The sequence below is a fragment of the Colias philodice genome, chromosome 13 (assembly GCF_061535455.1).
Source record: "Colias philodice isolate Cphi_HAF_F1 chromosome 13, ilColPhil1 Martin Lab GWU primary, whole genome shotgun sequence".
NCBI classification, from domain to species: domain Eukaryota; kingdom Metazoa; phylum Arthropoda; class Insecta; order Lepidoptera; family Pieridae; genus Colias; species Colias philodice.
The window spans coordinates 9961308-9980244 of NC_143098.1; the positions used below are offsets into that span (position 1 = coordinate 9961308).

At 32.8% G+C, this 18937-nt stretch overlaps 1 protein-coding gene across 2 annotated transcripts in view; it reads left to right on the forward strand.

Annotated features, from left to right (window-relative positions):
* The window catches only part of LOC149483615 (GATOR complex protein NPRL2-like), a 46760-nt gene extending 28645 nt beyond the window's left edge, over positions 1–18115 (forward strand). Inside the window, exons 5-9 of one of the 2 annotated variants that reach the window (XR_016316508.1) lie at positions 12401–12544; positions 13580–13664; positions 14448–14617; positions 15052–15408; positions 15452–18115. Coding sequence is in view for 1 of the 2 variants with exons in the window: in XM_089702777.1 (XP_089558903.1) it covers positions 12401–12544; positions 13580–13664; positions 14448–14617; positions 15052–15228 (576 nt within the window). In the remaining variant the exon portion in view is untranslated. Of the gene's footprint in view, positions 1–12400; positions 12545–13579; positions 13665–14447; positions 14618–15051 lie in introns of both variants that reach the window. The other variant, XM_089702777.1, reaches the window with a different exon arrangement.
* Positions 18116–18937: the final 822 nt, after the last annotated feature.

Consider the following 18937-nt stretch of genomic DNA (forward strand, 5'->3'; position numbering starts at 1 on the left):
ATTATTCGTGAGCACGACTTCACAACGTGTTGATCACAGAATACTATTACGGGTGTTGATATCGCGATCTATTGCTGTAATACAAATAGATATCTATAATTAAACGTTAAGTACATGAAAATAGGTATAATAATTGAAGTGTGAAAACGATTCGATTGTATGTTGAATTTTAAGATGTTGTTGCTAAAAGCACGTTTTCGTTCCTTCGTTAAAATCGACAAATTAAAATTGCTTCCAATTTAAATATATATACTTAACATTATATTTTCAGCCACTTTGTCTGATGTGTTTAAAAAGTTTTAGTTTTGTAAACAGTACTCAAATGCTGTTTTACGATACCAAACTGCCCCTAAGGTGTTTTCTTCGGGCTTTAACATGGGGTCCTTCAAAAGGCGAGCTAACATGGCTCTCATAAGTCGGCAACATATTGGTGAATCTCTGACATCGCAGGTGCCCGTACCCAAACTCCTCAAAGTACAGTCATACTTCCCTCAAACTCAAACACTGCAATCAACCAAAACTGAAACCACTCCAACTTTTTAAGAGTTTTGACTCAACGTTTGATTTTCTAATCAGTCCATATCAGTTTTGACGGGGTACTTTGGTCAAAACCTATATTGACTGAATGTCTGCTCTTTAAATTAGTCAATAAGGTTATCGACTGAGGGTGTCGGTCAAAATCCTTATTGACTGATTTTGTCAGATAAAATCAGTCAATAAGGATTTTGACTGACGCCCTTAGTCAATAACCTCATTGACTGGTTAAGGGTTTTGACTGTAACATATAGTATACGTTTTGATTGGCGATCTACTACCATAATATTATGCTGGAACGAGGAATTTAATAAATTGCGAATCTCGAATTTAATAAATTAAAAAACGAGGAATTTAATAATCTTTCCCTGTTACTCAGAGTCAGAAATATGCGAATCAAAACAAATAGAATTCTTTGGTGTTTATTTGCACGAAGTGCTTTAAATTTTAATATAAGTATTTCAAACGCTAATAAAATTGGAAGTAAAATAAATCAACGAATTATCATCATGAAATTGTTTCAAAGCAAATACCTATTCCAATATTTGTTTTAGAACAGCATTCGTTAATTTCGTTTGTTAATTTCATAGGTATCTATCTACATAATCACTACATAGTATAAAACAAAGTCGCTTTCTCTGTCCCTATGTCCCTTTGTATACTTAAATCTTTTAAACTACGCAACGGATTTTAATGCGGTTTTTTTAATACATAGAATGATAGAGAGATCAAGAGGATGGTTTTAGTATGTAATTTATTAGGTTTTGGACAAAGCGGGCGAAGCCGCGGGCGGCTGTTTTATAATATGTAGTGAAGTCGGTTACATACATGATACAAACATATACAAGTGAAGCTTATTAAAGCGTGATAAAAACAAAAACATAGGGCCACATCACGAAATAGGAAAGGTCAGCGTAAAACACAAGGTCATAGTACTACGGCATTGAATTACAACATGATACATAGTAAAAATGGTAATAAAAATGGTAAACATATTATACTAAGTACTACGGTATGCTGCGTGTTTACGGAAACTATTTGAGATGTTTTTTTTAGTTGTTTTAGGGCTGATTTTTCAATGCTTGGATAAAAGTTATCCGTCCAATAAAGTATTACAAGATAAAATTAAAAAGTCACGTAAACTGTCAAATACGGGCAATTAAAATACGTTTTAAAAATGGTAGTTTTATACATTATTCGACGAATAAGTTTTAACCAAGGATTGAAAAATCAGCCCTTAGTATAAGAACTTTAAAAATAGCGTTGAAACTATTAACTTGCTTGCATGCTTTCGCGTTGGCATACAATTAAACTTTTCAGCTTTATAATAATACTAGATTTCCACATTCGGCTTCTCCCGCGTTTTCAAAGGAAAACCCGCATAGTTCCCATTCCCGTGGGATTTCCGGGATAAAACCTATCCTATGTGTTAATCCAAGTTACCCTCTATATGTGTGCTAAATTTCATTGTAATCGGTTCAGTAGTTTATGCGTGAAAACCATACATACATACATACAAACCTTTCCTTTTATAATATTAGTAAAGATTATAGAGTTTAGATGCATGAACACCAGTTCTTTAAAAACATTTAGATATGAAAATAACAGATGTTAAAAAACTAACGTTATCACTTATCGGCCATTATTATGATAAATAGTAGGTATGTTATATTATTACAAAATTATGATTATTTTGTCCGCCTACGTGGTTCTCGCTTGTTTAATAAATTGAAAGATTAACATAATTATGACCGTAATAATATTTTAATATGCAAGTTTGTATGGGAAGATTTTTGATGTTTATATGATGAGCACTGAACATAATTGAGTGAGATTTTGTTTATAATATAGTTTATAATATGGGCTACTTTATGCTTTAAAATTTTAAATGTATATTATGAGGATATCACGGGAGCGAATGCTGTATGCATTACAAATTTTAGCTCCTACAGTATAGGAATTTCTCTTGACCGCCTTCTTGGTACAGTGGTTGACGCGTGAGCGTAGCACCGAGGGGTCCTGGGTTCGATTTCCGGTGGAGACGAAGAAAAAAAAAATGTCTCGGTCTGGTAGGACACAGAAGGCTGATCACCTACTCGTCCCTAAAGAAAATCGATCAGTGAAACAGATGTATAATGCATCTGCCCCTTACCCCACTAGGGGACATGGGACTTCACTTTTTTTTATAGGTATTTCTCTACCAATACTAAATATAGAACATCTTTATAATATGTTTGTGTGTAAATCGAAATCCGTATACTGTTTTTGATGAAGTTTTGACACAACAAGCTTTAGCTTATAACAATGGAATGGCATCATATAAGTACTGGATACGGAAAACGTGACCGGTTTATAATTTAATAGAATAAATTAAAAATAGAATATAATATAATTACATTATTATTTATTATTCTCAAGTAGCGAATAGTTTTTATTAGCCCGTTACCACGTGGTAAATAATTGCAAGAGGCGCCGTTTGTTTATAAATATACATATAGTGATAGGGTGAACATGGATTTTGATTATGATGGGATTTTATAAATAGTTTTTTTTTTCATTATCGATACATATATGAACTTTATTTACTTTTAGTTAACCTTATGTGCCTGTTGTATTTAAGCCGGGTTAGCGCTTTAATTAATAAAAATATTTAATAATATTGGTGACATTTATTTATCCAATTAAAATTTTCACCGTCACGATCTTTATTCGTATATAGTTTTTCTTAAAAATCTATACTTTAACTTGTTGTGAAACTATACACGTATTATGTTTTACTTGCTTTTTTTAAATATCCTTAATCGAAAATTGAATAGTCACAGTACACTTCTATTAGCCGACTCCATTACATGCGCGCGCGCAACATTGTTTCCTACACGTGGATCAACATACATATTATATTTAATATATTTTCATATAAAATAGTTTTGTTTATGAAGTAAGTACTCTTGTTCTCAAGGTTCCTAGAACATGGCAGTTTCATATTAATAGAAAATATGAGACAAGACATAAGAATGGTATTTAATTGATTCTAGTTTACATTCAATGTCGACTGCATTGAAATTTATTATGTAATAGCAACAACAAAGTTTCTTGCCCGTTCTTCTGTGTAAAAACTGCTTTCCGTACCGGTAGTTATTAATCTATTTTTATGGCAATTTAAAAGAAATAAAAGTCGACGTACGTACCTACATACACAATTTAAATCAAGTTTTACGTGAATAGTGGGTTTTATTCCATAATGTTACTAGAAAAAAATATTTTGAAGTTACTCAGTTGAGACTTGAGAGACTGCTGAGAGAGGTTTTTAGGTATGATTGTTTTAACCATTCATAAGGAGTTGAGAGTTATTTAACTGAGAGGTGTTTAAGCAACAGATCAGTCAGTTTTTATAAGTAATGCTGTAAATGTTTAAGTTTATCCGTTTTTATTTCGACTCAACCCGGGCGGAACCGGTATGTGTGGCTAGTATAATGTTTATATGCGAATAACTGCTTTACATTTTTTGATTTATTTCCCAGACATGTCTCCATTGTCCTTTCTCAAGGTCCAGTGTATGAGAACATAAAAATCGTCGTATATCACAATCTTTTCATCCATTTTCGCAAGAATGTGGAAAATATTGCTTGAGGTTATTTACTAATCTATACTAATATTAAAAAGCTGAAGAGTTTGTTTGTTTGTTTGAACGCGCTAATCTCAGGAAATACTGGTCCGATTTGAAAAATTCTTTCGGTGTTAGATAGCCCATTTATCGAGGAAGGCTATAGACTATATATCATCACGCTAAAACCGATAGGAGCGGAGCAGTGCGGGTAAAACCGTGGGGCACAGCTAATAATTTATAATACTTAATGAAAGTTTGTGTATCTGGGTTGAAGATGTTTGTTGCTATTACTGTTGTTGCATAGTTCAAGATTAGAGAAGAATTTGGAAGGAAGTGAAGTTATGGCCTGGCAAAACAATTTATAGCAATAGATTAATAGACAAATTACTTAATGGATAGTTTCATACTTCCAAGTATCATTTAAGTCTATTCCCTTTCAAATGAAAGAAAATTTCAATCTCAATTTCATGTTACAGATATTGTTGAAGCAGTTCATATAATTATAAATTTAAATAAAGTATTACCTACGGCTTACCGTCTTTTTAACTGTCGAGAAGGAAATATTTCCTAAAACTTATATTCACCATAACAGCTTTCCATAAATATTAAATACCATATTAAGGCCTTAATAGGGGCTAGCGACCTTGCTAGGTGATTTACAAGGCGGGATCGGGGGACCGGCGCGAATCTACCGTATAGTAAAAGTATCTACGTATAAAAATTATTAAAAAGATATTTGGATATGGAATCAAAATTTAAAACAACCATGCCCTGTGTTTCAATTTCATAAACACACTGTAAAAACACTACAATGATTGACGTTATATTGACTTAGCGTTTTGGTTTAAAGTCCAAAACTCGACCTCAGTTCATGATTTTTTTCCAAAATATCTGATTGTAATATAAACAAATTAAAACAACCATGCCCTTTATCATATTCGAAACTTTAATATACATTTTTTTAGATATGTACATTAAGAATCTAAGAACAAAAACGGTTATAACTAGAGTTAATTTTCGGTATTAAAAGGGAATTCTACCCGATTCAGGCCTTAAGTAAGTGTAACAAACTACGCTTCTGGCAACAGTAAGTCGTAAAGCTATATATTTGCATAAACGGGCGTGTTACCAAAAAGAAAGGCTTTGTTGACAGGAGTGGCCCTCGAGAATGATCCGCAAATATTTTGACAGAATAAGCTTGTGTTTGACCTTTATTCTTGATACTTTATAAGGTGTAGCTTTGTAGAGTATGGTTATATAGTTGTTAACGTCATTGAGTGTTTGTAAACACTAAACAGATTATCTTTCTATTATATTATATATTTATTTAACAATTTATTGTACCACACCATTTAACATTACAATGTAGGTACATATAGTAATTGTACTATAGATGCGAGGTAAACACAAAAGGTGACCTTATTGCTTAAAAGCGATTTCTTTCAGGCCACCTAAGGTAGAGGATAGATATATAACACATATAATAATATATTATATTAATGTTTTGTCCATAAAAAAATTATAAAAAAAATACTTGAACAGAATCATAGCTAGGTTCAAACCGTTCTTTGAGACTTAAACGTTCTTTTGTAAGCTTTAAAAATATAGAAAAAAAAATGTTCAAAGCTATTGTTTTCGTCTCCACCGGGAATATAAGGAAGCCCTCCATTATATGCTCACTGGTAAAAAAACGGGGCACATCTAAATAAAAAATAAAACTATAAATAATTTCAATAAAATATAATCTTCTATATACATGCGCCAGTGTGAAGTGAAACAATCCTAACCATTCCCTTTCACGGCTCAAATTAGCACTCACATAAATATTAAACACAACGCCAACTTCAACACCCACTATAATATTTTCATGTTGACCTTTATATACAACTTGTACCACGCGACTTCGCCCACGTTTCGCTTGGATTTATGAGCGGATTTTAAGTGAAGATTACCGGAATATACTGGTGTAAACTGGATTAAAGTGGTTAAGGTTTTACTGCTTAGTGTTGGTTATTTTCCGAGATTTAGACAAACTGATAACGAAACTATTAAGAACAGGTAGGTTCTCTAAATACTGCATTTATTTTTTGAACTCAATATTAAATTTTGTCAGATATCCTCCATAATTATAAAAAAAACTTGGTTATATTTTTATTACTTTATAGATAAGTAACTCTCAATATTGCTCGCATAGATTGCTCGATTATTATTTATCGAATATCCAGCAAAAAAAAAAATTTTCAAATCGAACCAGAAGAGTCTGAAATTAGCTCGATCAACGATTGGTCGTTCGTTGATATAAGTAGTATGATTTTTATTCAAAGATTACTATAATAATCTGTACATATTTAATTGGGCTGGTAATATATTATGTTTAAACTTTAAAGGGAAAGGTTACTGGACCGGTAGGTATGTTTATATTTTTGTATCCGAGCTGGTCCAGTTAAAGATCATTCCTACTTGTGATCATAACAAAACGAAGTTTATTGTTTTTTTTTTCATCTTTACCTACGCTAAATATACAAAATAGATTTTATTGTATGCTATTTTTCATAATGAAATTATTGTTATTGGTATTTACTATTTTTATTTATCTAGATGGATACTATAGGTATGCAAGTATAAATATTAGATACGATTGAGTTTGAGTTTGATACTTTATTGAACATTGAAAAAATAATATACCACAAGGTTATGAAGAATACAATATAGACTGTAATAATAATATTGAAGCAATATCTCTTGAAACTACTCGATACAAGAAACTTTCGCAAGATATCGAAATAGGTATTATATGGGATAGTAAATAGAGAACATAATTGAAGGGAACAAACAACAATACACAAAAGATGACCTATGTATTTAGAAGCTTTATTTATTAAGGACTTTCGTGACTTTATTACTGAATAATTCTTCAAAAATATTTACTTATACAGGGTGTCCCACTATTGGTATACTAAGCGCGAAGGAACTTGTAGTTTTGCATACACTGATCACGTAAAAAATACTTTAAAAAAAAATTACGTCCAAAATTTTTTGCTAAATTTTTCCTGAAAATCCATGTTTTCTTCTCTAGCTTCGCGTAGCCGGCATATACCGCTTCTCTAATATGAGCATTTTATCTATGAAAACATAATCTTAAACGATAGCTCACGTGCTGGTGGCAAAGTTGGGCGGCTCGCTTGTTATGGGTGTACACTAGGGTGGAGTGATAATGTATGAAAGAAATTTTTTTTTGTTTTTTTCAAATGGCATAGCGACAGAAAGGTGCCTTTTAATGAGTGAATTCAGCATACAAAATATTGTTTACCTGTCTTGATGTTTTGAGGTGCCCCAACCCAATTGAAAATTAGAAAAATATGATTTTTTCGCAAACTTTGATTTATTTTTTAATCACAGTATTTTTATGGCCGTCAAGTCTATTATATAACAAACTTCTTTGTGATACACTAAATAATAGCCTGATTAGTTGTTTTAACGTATTTCATTAATGAAAATGATATTATAGAGGTATGAAAATATCAGAAATAAGTAATTATTTAGTACTAGCTGCGCTCGCGGTTGCCTCGCGCTTTCACCCGCGTGGCTCCGCTCCTGTTAATCTAAGCGTAATGATATGTAACCTATAGCCTTCCTCGATAAATGGGCTATCTAACACCGAAAGAACTTTTCAAATCGGACCAGTAGTTCTTGAGATTAACGCGTTCAAACAAACAATATCTTCAGCTTTATAATATTAGTATAAATTATAATATTAGTATAGATAACGCTGTTTTTTTTTTTCAAAATTAGGCATTAGCAGTCGTGATACTGATGCTCTTGCCATTATAAAATCATTTTGTTAACTTTTTCAGCAAACTGCACTTGAAGCTTATGTCACCAATTTGATAATATGCTTTACGGCCTGGGCAAGGCATAGAAAATCTTTGATATTCTGAAACGTAGTCAAACCGCTTTTCACGATGTCTTTTAAGGTTTCTTCAGATAAATTAGAAGTCAGAGGCTCAGTTTTCTTACATTCTTGCCACATAGTTAAGTCGGTATAATCTTTTGAGCAAGGACAAGAGAGTTAAAAAAAATGGCATTTGCAACTTCAAATATCAAATAACCTTTGGTACTGAGTGACAAAATACTTCAGTTATCTTTTCTTGTTCTTTTTTGTTAGTTTGTCGGTCTTGATAAGGTTTTAATAAGCGTCTATATTCATCGAACATGGTGTGTCGAATAAGTTGTAGTACTCTATTAAAGCTAATAGTGGGAAGCGATGCTTTTCGCCACACATCAAACATTTCCGTAGCTAATCTTTCGGATAAATCATGAATTTTGTTATTTTATCAGGTTTAAATTCATATCTAATAAATAAGTAATAGTTTCTTAGCATCAGTACAAGTTGGTAATTGAGACACTGGGTACTTCTCTGGCAAACAAAATACAGGACAACATGTCGTTTGTCGTATTTTGACTTGCAACACTTTACTGTAACAAAGCGAAATTATAGATAGAACTCACATCAAAAATATTAAATTATGATATTAATTGTATTTACGTGTAAAATGTAATTAAGAAATATTACTAACATTAGTGTTATTTCCTTAACGGCACTGTTTAAAATCAACGTTTCCTACAATAAGAGTCGGCGCAAACGGGCCACCGACCAGAGCCACTGGTAGCCAGCGATAGCCACTTTTTTATATATTGAAATATTATGTATTCTGTGTCTTCCTGTTGGCAACCAACGAGATAACACAGAATCTGATTTAGCGTTAATTTGTCAAAATTAAACTTTACTGATTTTCGACTAAATTTTTTGAATTTCTGAAAGTTCATGATGTTGGGGGCACCTCTAAATGTATCATCTGCAAAGTATAATTTTGCATGTGTATTTATGAGCAATAATGACATCTTTTTACAGGTATGCCGAAACGAAAATGAAAAAAAATATTTTTCACTCCACCCTAGTGTACACATAGAGTTTTAAGAATTCATCTATTTGAAAAAAAAATGCGTCTGGAATTTTTTAATTATTTTTTACGTACTCAGCGTATGCAAAACTATAACCTCCTTTGAGCTTAGTATACCAACAGTGGGACACCCTGTATATGTATATGTCGTGGCCATATCGTAGATTTGTTCATTTCATGAAATGATTGATCATTTCGTGAAGTGGTCGCATTTCATGATGTGGTCAAGAAAGTTTGACCAGACCGTATCAGTAAATCGTCATTGTTTTACGATTTTCTCATCCACATTTGGCCAGATCGTATAAAATCGATATAATATTTTAAAAATTCAGAATATTTGAAAAATTTGTTTATTGTCATTCAGATGAAGTTAGATTTTCTACTTTATATACTTATACTTAAACTTAAATTTACAGTGGAAGTTTCATCAAAATCTATAACTAATACTTCTTCGCACATTGAACGCAAAATGTTTTAGTTTTATTATAAACAGACGTCAATTTTATTTATTTGTAAAGATAACTCTAAATGAAACGACATGCAACATATTTGTAATTTACATTTTATCGATAAACTCTAATGAAAAATAACGAGCGCAACTAGTAATTATTGATTCGCATTTGGATCCGTTATTAAAAGTAAAAACACATTGCTTTTATATGTGTTTGTGTATTGCTGTTGCTACACAATTAATTATTATATGCAGTGTATAAATAAGGGGGATCCTAGACGGTATTGCAGCATGAATGATCATTCACAGTCACTACATAATAATCACTACATAGTATAAAACAAAGTCGCTTTCTCTGTCCCTATGTATGCTTAAATCTTTAAAACTTTAAACTACGCAACGGATTTTGATGCGGTTTTTTTTTAATAGATAGAGTGATTCAAGAGGAAGGTTTTAGTATATAATTTATAAGGTTTTAGACAAAGCGGGCATGGCCGCGGGCGGAAAGCTAGTAATACTATAAAACAAAGTCGTTTTCTCTGTATCTATATCCCTATGTATGTTTAAATCTTTAAAACTAATTAATAGATTTTATGCGGTTCCTCTAATAGATAGATTGCCTCAAGAGAAAGGTTTTAGTTTATAATTTATTAGGTTTAAGAAAAAGCGGATGAAGCCGCGGGCACAAAGCTAGTTTAATTTAAAGATTGAAATGAATGACATGCAATCTATGAATGCTTTTTATTTTCTATCCTGCGAGTTAGACTGACTGCATGATCGTTTAGATCTAAGAGCGTTGATCTATGAGCGTTGTCGTGCAAATCTAAGAGCGTTTCATGCCCTACAACTGAATTGCCCGCGAACAGAATAAAAACAGCGTGTGTACCGAGCACACAATATGTAAGAAGTGAAAAGTGAAGTTCTTTGGAAAGATTCAAGGATACCAAAATCGTCGCCTTATATCCATGACTTGACGGTTTTGTCATGACGCGACCATGAAATTTTTCAACGCGCCTAAAGAAATCTCACTTCAAAAAACATATTTTGATATACATATTTAGACACTCATTCAGCATGACAGTTCTCAAGCATGTCATGCTTACACTACCGTGTAGGAGGTACTTATGAAAACTACGATACGCCTCGCTTCGTCTTGTTTCTTATTATTATTGATTATATTGTAATTTGTATCTTCCATAGTAATGCATAATTGATGAGGCCGTTAAACGAAACGTTATGTTTTAAATATGATAGACTATTAAAATAGTGTAAAGAGAACTTATACTATGCTATTAATTTGGTTTATGATGGGCTAGTTGTAGGTATTCGAGATTGGTTTAATTTTAAGTTAAACGACTTCACTAGTTTAAAGTAACTTGTTTAAAGTAAGTAAGTAGAGCTGTTGTTAATGTAGAGTTTTTTTTTTCAATTAATGTTGATTTGATACCGAGGAGAATCTTTTACTTACCAGAAGGATGATTGTTACCATGCCAAGTTACACGAATACCCTCTTATTCTGAAACTAGCTTACCGCCCGCGGCTTCGCCCGTTTTGTCAAAAAACCTAATAAATTATATACTTAAACCCTTCTCTTGAATCACTCTATCTATTACAAAAAACCGCATCAAAATCCGTTGCGTAGTTTTAAAGATTTAAGCATATAAAGGGACATAGGGAAATAGGGACAGAGAAAGCGACTTTGTTTTATACTATGTAGTGAATAGATTTTGCCTCACATTCAGTATTGTCGTAACCTGTATTTCTAATTTCAATAATGTTTGTTATTTAGCCAGTTATTATAACACGGCTATTTAAAACGGTTGCATGCACGTTCAGTCCAGCAATAGCACTTTTAATGAGAAGATTGTTTCACAACGGGATATTACACCCCCCTGGGATATAATTAACTATCGTTAGATGCACATAAGATAATAAATTTTAATGAATACTTTCTCGTATACAATTGGGGCTCAGTAATATTGATTATATGCTAGAAAATGGTTTTCCATATAAATATATTGTTGAGATAAGAACATCATGTTCTTTAACCAACAAAATCTTGGACCATTTCTATAAAAACTCAAATTTATTCATTCAACTAGACTTCCTTCAGAAGCGCGTCAAAATACATACATAATTTCAAAATTTACCACACAACCTTCTACATATTTAATAAATTAATATATTATCACGTTATGAAATACATTAACAATTTTGTATTCCCTAAGCCCTAAGGCTTAAGTGACAGAAGTAGGTACCGAAGTCCCTTGAGTTGGGTCGACTGAAGCAATTGATATCTTTTTGCTTATTAGAAAAAAGTCGATAGAGTACCGGTTGAGGGTGTAGGATAGTCAATTTATTATTAGAAATGGAAAAGGAGACCTTTAATTTTGTTATTTAATCATTGGATGGTGCTAAAATCCTACTTTAAACTAATGCTATATACTCAAAAATGTTGTAAGGATGTTTGGATAATGGATATAGGTACATAAAATGTTGCTTACTCTTTCGTGGGAAAACAACTGACCAAATTTTGATTATGCTTGGCAGTGCTCTTGCTTCACTTCATAGTATAAAACAAAGTCGCTTTCTCTGTCCCTATGTCCCTATGTATGTTTAAATCTTTAAAACTATGCAACGGATTATGATGCGGTTTTGTTTATAGATAGAGTGATTCTCGAGGATGGTTTTAGTATATCATTTGTTAGATTTTAGACAAAGCGAGCGAAGCCGCGGGCGGTAAGCTAGTATGTAGGTACTAAAACTAAAATAATACATGAGTAATGGGAACTGATACCAGAAAACGTAATTATCAAATACAATAATTATTGTATCTCCTTGTTACAGATATTACCATACATTGATGGCTTCAACCACGTTTCGAAGATTGCGGCGCTAACTGACGTGGAAATCAGTCTGGTCAGAGCGTGCGTTCAGAATTTAGTCTACTATGGGGTTGTTACTCTGGTGCCCATCTTTCAGTATTGTGCGGTAAGCAATAGTTTATATATATATGTATATATATATATATATAAATCTCGTGTCACAATGTTTGTCCTCAATGGACTCCTAAACCACTTAACCGATTATAATAAAATTCGCACACCATGTGCAGTTCGATCCAACTTGAGAGATAGGATAGTTTAAACATGTAGGTACCACGGGCGAAGCCGGGGCGGACCACTAGTAGTTTATATAGAGTAAGCTCTATAGTTTACATTAAGAAATATAAGCTTCATAGTTATAAGTAAGCTGTAAGCTCTATTAGCTCTATATTACAAACTAGCTTTCCGCCCGCGGCTTCGCCCCTTATAAATTATATACTACAACCTTCCTCTTGAATCACTCTATCTATTACAAAAAACCGCATCAAAGTCCGTTGTGTAGTTTTAAAGATTTAAGCATACAAAGGGACATAGGGACAGAGAAAGCGACTTTGTTTTATACTATGTAGTGATACTGGAAGCATTATTTGTTTCTAGAAATTTTGCATATTTTTATTGGAAATAAAATGTATAATTTATTTTCCATGTGATGTCTGCTCTTAGAGTTGGTGATGCCTAATTGTGTTATAGTGATGCGGATGATAAAATTTTTGAGTTCGAATTAAATAATAATCTGGATGTAATTTAAACAGATATTAAGTAAGCAGTACGGGTACGGGAGGAGGAATTGAATTAAAACTTGAAAAGTATAAAGCGCGTCACACACGGTGAAGATACTATAATATTTTATCGGTACTAAGACTCCTGTAGAACCGCCATCCTGTTACAAATGACGCGAAATTTTGTGGATCATTTGTAACAGGATGGCGGTTCTACAGGAGTCTTAGTACGCAATGACAAAAAGAAAAATGATGGTCCGAACGCTGATACCGGATGCGTTAAGATACTGTAATATAAAATATAACAGTATCTTAAGATAAAACGCGCTTAAGTCAAGAAATAATTTTATGCAGTAGATACCTACGGGTTTAAATTATTATACTGTATTTATGGGCATTTATAAAAGGTATAATACTTACAGGTGTACAGTGCGACGCCCAAGTTGAGGCAGTTGACGCGATGCCCAGGCCTGCAGAAACAATGCGTCGAGTTTTGCGCTAGATCACGTAAGGTTTTCTTAAATTTTATTACCATCAGTCTGAGGATAACGATATCTTGAACGTTATCGAAATGTCGAACCAAGCGTCTACTTAAAGTAATAAACGTCTCATATCTAACATTCTGTGGTGCTGTATTTTTTGCCCAAGCTTCCCAGTTCTTTCTTTTACTGTAGGTATCAATCTTTTACTTATTAAACTAAAAAGTAGGTAACTCATTTGCTGAGACTTATTCATGTTTAAGCGATCACCAAATCTCTTCCCATCAATCAAACTTGTTTCCCCGCGCTTAAAAAACATGGAATTCCAAATTGCAGCTCAGGAATAAGCAAATACACCTACTTAAACTGGACAAACCAAAAATCATATCAAAATGTCCCCTTACAGCTCGGCAACTGCCCGGCCCGGCAACTGCCTAAGCAGGCTATAATCTAAGTCCACTAAATGTTGTGTTCCAGCGTCGATTCTCAATAATAAACGTCTCATCCATAACCTATAGTTTCTTCTGAATAAACACTCCCTTACAGCTCGCCAATATTCCTAATAATAAGCATGTCCTTTCTTATAATCCAACGTTACCAACTAAACTATCTCCCCATTACAACTCGTCAGTTGCCCAAAGCGAGTGACCTTTTCCGCACGTACGCGGGCAAGACAACAAAAGAGCTGTCTATTAATGGTGTGTTCCAGCGTTGATTCTCAATAAACATCTCACCTATAATCCAGCTCACCCATAACTAAAAGTTTCTTATAAATCCAATGAATTTTCAATTAATAAACGTCCCCTTACAGCTCGGCAACTGCCCAAAGTGAGTGACCTTTTCCGCATGTACGCGGGCATGACGTACGGCAGCACAGTGCGCGATCTGTGCCGCCGGGTGAGACCGCAAGAACTGGCTATTAATGAGAGGAAACTTGTGCTCTTTGGTGTGCTAGAGGGTCTGATACGGAGGGTTTATAAGGTGAGTTAAGAGAAAATTAATTCGTATTTGTTCGAGGTTTAAGAGGCTGTAAAATGATGATGATAAACATTTGGCGTGATAAAACTCGGGACAGGACCAACTTTGGGTATAGAATAAGATGCAAAAAATAATATCAATGGATTAACAATAGATGAGGGTACCTTGTATATGCGGCACGCTGTAGCGCTCAGAGAAATGTGGAGGGAATTACTTCGCATGGTTACTGTGCGCCCGTCATACAATTATTATTACTCTGAAATCTAATTTTTACTGCTGCATAGGTTCCGGCTTGCGGTAAAAAAAATTTCGCATACGATAACAGTTTTAAAACTTCTCGTTTTTCTATCGCAATCTGTTTGAAGTGTCTCATCAGGACAGTATCTAGAAAAATGTCAATTAATAAGTTACTAAAATATATGTATTTTCTCTTTCAGTACCCAGTGACACTCCACAACGACTCAGCCTCAACCCGCAGTGCCCCCAGTGCATGTGCCCGCTCGTACAACGGGCTCGTGTGTCTCGACGAGCTGTGCTGTCAGAGCGGTGTTTCCGTCTCGCTCATCGAGGAGCAGATGGAGAGGGACAGCGATGTTGTGTTCATTGTGAAATAGTACTTTTGGAATGGTCGTGTTATTGTTGGTGGTGCGTTTCAAGTTAGTCGGATTATAGTGACGAAGGATGTGAAGACTCGCTCTTGGAGAAGCAGATGCAGAGGGACAGCGATATTGTGTTCATTGTCAAGTAGTGCGGTCGGGTTATAGTGACGGATAAGTACGTCGCAAATTGGTCAAGTTATAGTGACTCGCTCATGGAGGACCAGATGGAGAGGGACAGTAGTGCGCTTGTCGGGTTATAGTGACGAGGGATATAAAAACGGACGTTTGAAATGGTCGAGTTATGGTGGACCTTTTCGTGGACTCGCTATTTATACAGCAAACGGCTTTATTGTGAATTGGTCGGATTATAGTGGCTGGTCCTTCGAGGAACAGATAGAAAAATATGTAGTGCTTTTTAAATGGTCGGATTATAATGACTCGCTCAACGAGCAGTATATGAATAGTCAGTGCGTTGTGTTCATTGTTAAATAGTGCTTCTTATATTGGTCAGGTTATTGTATAATTAGTTTTAAAAAGATAAGACTTTGGAATTTAATTGTTAGCGGTAATTTAATTGTTATCAAGAATGAGTAGAGTAGTAGAAGATTTTAATAGTGTGGTGTGTAGCTTTCTTGAAAAATATAAGCTATGAATTTTTCGTAAAAACATAGGACATATAGTGACAAAAATATTATATATATAGACTTTGGTTGTAAAAGAAGACTATGACGTAATGGAACTTGTGACGTAATTCAATTTGAATTTATTAAATACGACCATAAAGAATAGTAATTTAATTAGTTAATACATATTAGGACTCTATTGGCCTTTTTTGAATATTTAAATACAAAACTTTTTGACATGTGACTTAGATATCCATTTTATATTTACTTAAGAATTTGTACTAGACGCATAAATGGGAAATTAGTTACATAAGATAAAAATAAAAAATATATAAATATTACTAAAAATAATATTTGAAAGTTTATTTAAAAATGTTAAATGTGCATATTATGTATTGTGTAATGTTATATGTATAAGAAAATAATGGCAAAGGAACACAACTAAACTAATTTAAACTCGAATAAGTTTTGGCTTGACACATCGATACTGTGTTTCCGCACCATTATTATATTGTCTATGCTCAATATTAGTCGTAAAATATTTTTATAATTATCAATTATACACTGTGTACATAATGAAGGTGCTATTTCTTAAATAAAATAAATCATTTTTTTCACATAGGTAATAATTTTACAATTCAAAGTGACCCAGGCTCCTTAGGTAATAAGAACTGTTTTTCAGTGTGCCTGGAAATGTTTTAAATTTTATACGTTTTTACCGAAGACTTAGTCCCACCGAGTCACCTATAGGGGCATTCTTTGTTACATGGGATTTCTAAACTCTTTTTTTTTGTGTAATTATTGTATATTTTACATTGAGATAATATTACTACGTATGGAGGAGACACCACGAACAAAATCTGTGCGCCATTTTTTTGCTCTAACTAAGTTTTAAAAATTATTATCTAGTTAGGTACTTAACGATGAAAGTTATTCCTTTGCACTTTTCCGTATTATTTGTATTATTTGTGCAATATCGTAACACACACGAAGGCATGTTTGATGCGTTTCACTTTAAAACCATTAAAAAATACCGCTCAACATACGTCACATGACGTATGTTGAGTGGAACATAAGTGATGTAGGCGGTGTCGTCTCCATATTAATATTATCTCAATGATATTTTAGCGCTTCTTTTATATATTTAGTACGTACTTTTTGATAGAAATTAAATATTCATAGTTATATAAGTATGTAAAAATTATTGTGAAATATTAGGAATAAGTTTTTATTACTGTACCTGATTATTTCAATAGGTACATTAAAAGTCCCATTTAACTAAAATATTATTATGTAATTTTAGTTTTGTTATCACTTTGACACCATTTTCCAGAATAATAAAAAATAAAAATAATTTAATTCGCCAAACTGACTTTTTCATATTATAATTTTTTTTCTATAACATTAAGTAATAAATAAAAAATACATTTTTATAGATTTAAGTCATCATTGTAAATACATATACCAAAAGTGAAACTAAATAACATGATATTATTATTTACTTTTCTGTCTGTCTAGTCTATATTTTAAATGGCGCCTAGTCAGAACGAATCAATGCAAAACAATGTTTTTATTTATAATAGAAGTAGAAAATTAAAAGGAGACATTTTAAGGCACATTTTTTTAATAACCGCATTTATTTAATAAGAAACATATTTATTACCTTTCAGTGTTTGTTTAATACAAAATATGACTTGTTTCTCCAAAATTAGTAAAAAAAAATAAGTGTCTATAAATTTTGTTATTATTATTAGATGTTTAGTTGTTATTTGTATGTTAGGAACTTCAGGTATGTTCTAGGATTCTCAATATATTAATCATTGTCTTGTAATCTATTTATATGTAATTTACTTCATTCAATATTTAATGACATATTTTGTTCATATACCTAAGCTATATAGAAAGACCTTTGATGTTAAAAATGTTGAAATTATTTTTTTCAAATACTTTAATAATTTATGAAAACAAAATGTAACATAAGAAAAGCCATATTTATTTACTAAAGCTCATTTTTCAATAATTATATGTTAAACCTTTACTTTTCATGAGATCGCTTTATTTACTTACTATGAATTTGTACTGAAAAAAATAAGAAAAATGACTACATTTTAGATTTAAGTGAATTTAGTATAAGTGTATTTGTAATCTGTTGCTTATATTTTAAGAGATTATTGCTTTAACTTGTTCGTCCTAGATTATTGATTTGGAAATATATTGACGTGTAAAGTATATTTACAATGTTTATTCTTGTTTGTAACTCAAATAAATGTTTTTATTCACTTCTTTTGTTTAATTTTACCTAAATAAATGATGCCCCTTGAACCTACTTTTAGTTATAAAGATAGAATCTGTAATATTGAGTAGAAATCCATAGAACGACGGCACCTTTAAAGAAATACTATGATCAATGATTATTTATTAGTAAAAAGTAAGGTTATTCGCGCTCCAGGAGCGAGCATCGGAATGTGTGAAGTTGTCTCTATTCAAACAATTCAAACACGTTCACAAAATCATGCTATCTTGCTTGGACGTCTAATTGTGTGTGCCGCTTTTAAATATTGAATGTTGTATTCATGTTGTATTGGTAACCTCTTCAAAGCTTGCGTTCAAAGTGACATTCAACGAGCAAGCGTGTAAACATGTTGTTTGTGCATGCGCCCGTGTTTGTTCGTTTGTACCGTAAGCGCATGGGCTACTTGCCCTGCTGCTTGCCATGCGTCTGAACGTACCATTAGTTGTAATATCATTGACTACAAAATATGTATCTACCGTCACCGTGCGTAATGACTATGTTTCGACAAAGACAAGGGGGCCGAGACAAATGGCAAAACGCTTGACATCTATTCCATTTCTATACAATTAATGCTATGTCGATATCCAGCATACACTCATACCATAGACACAGAGATCGTGCATCACGTTAGACAACAAAAACTTTCAGCTTAGCTATATTTCTTCTACTTATCTATACAAACTAAAAAATAATACCCGTTTTCCTTTGTGAAGTAGGGGGCAGGTATATCTGTTTCTGAGCGATTTTCTTTATGGACAAGTAGGTAGCTTTGTGTGCCGAGCCTCACCGGGACATTTTTATTCTTATT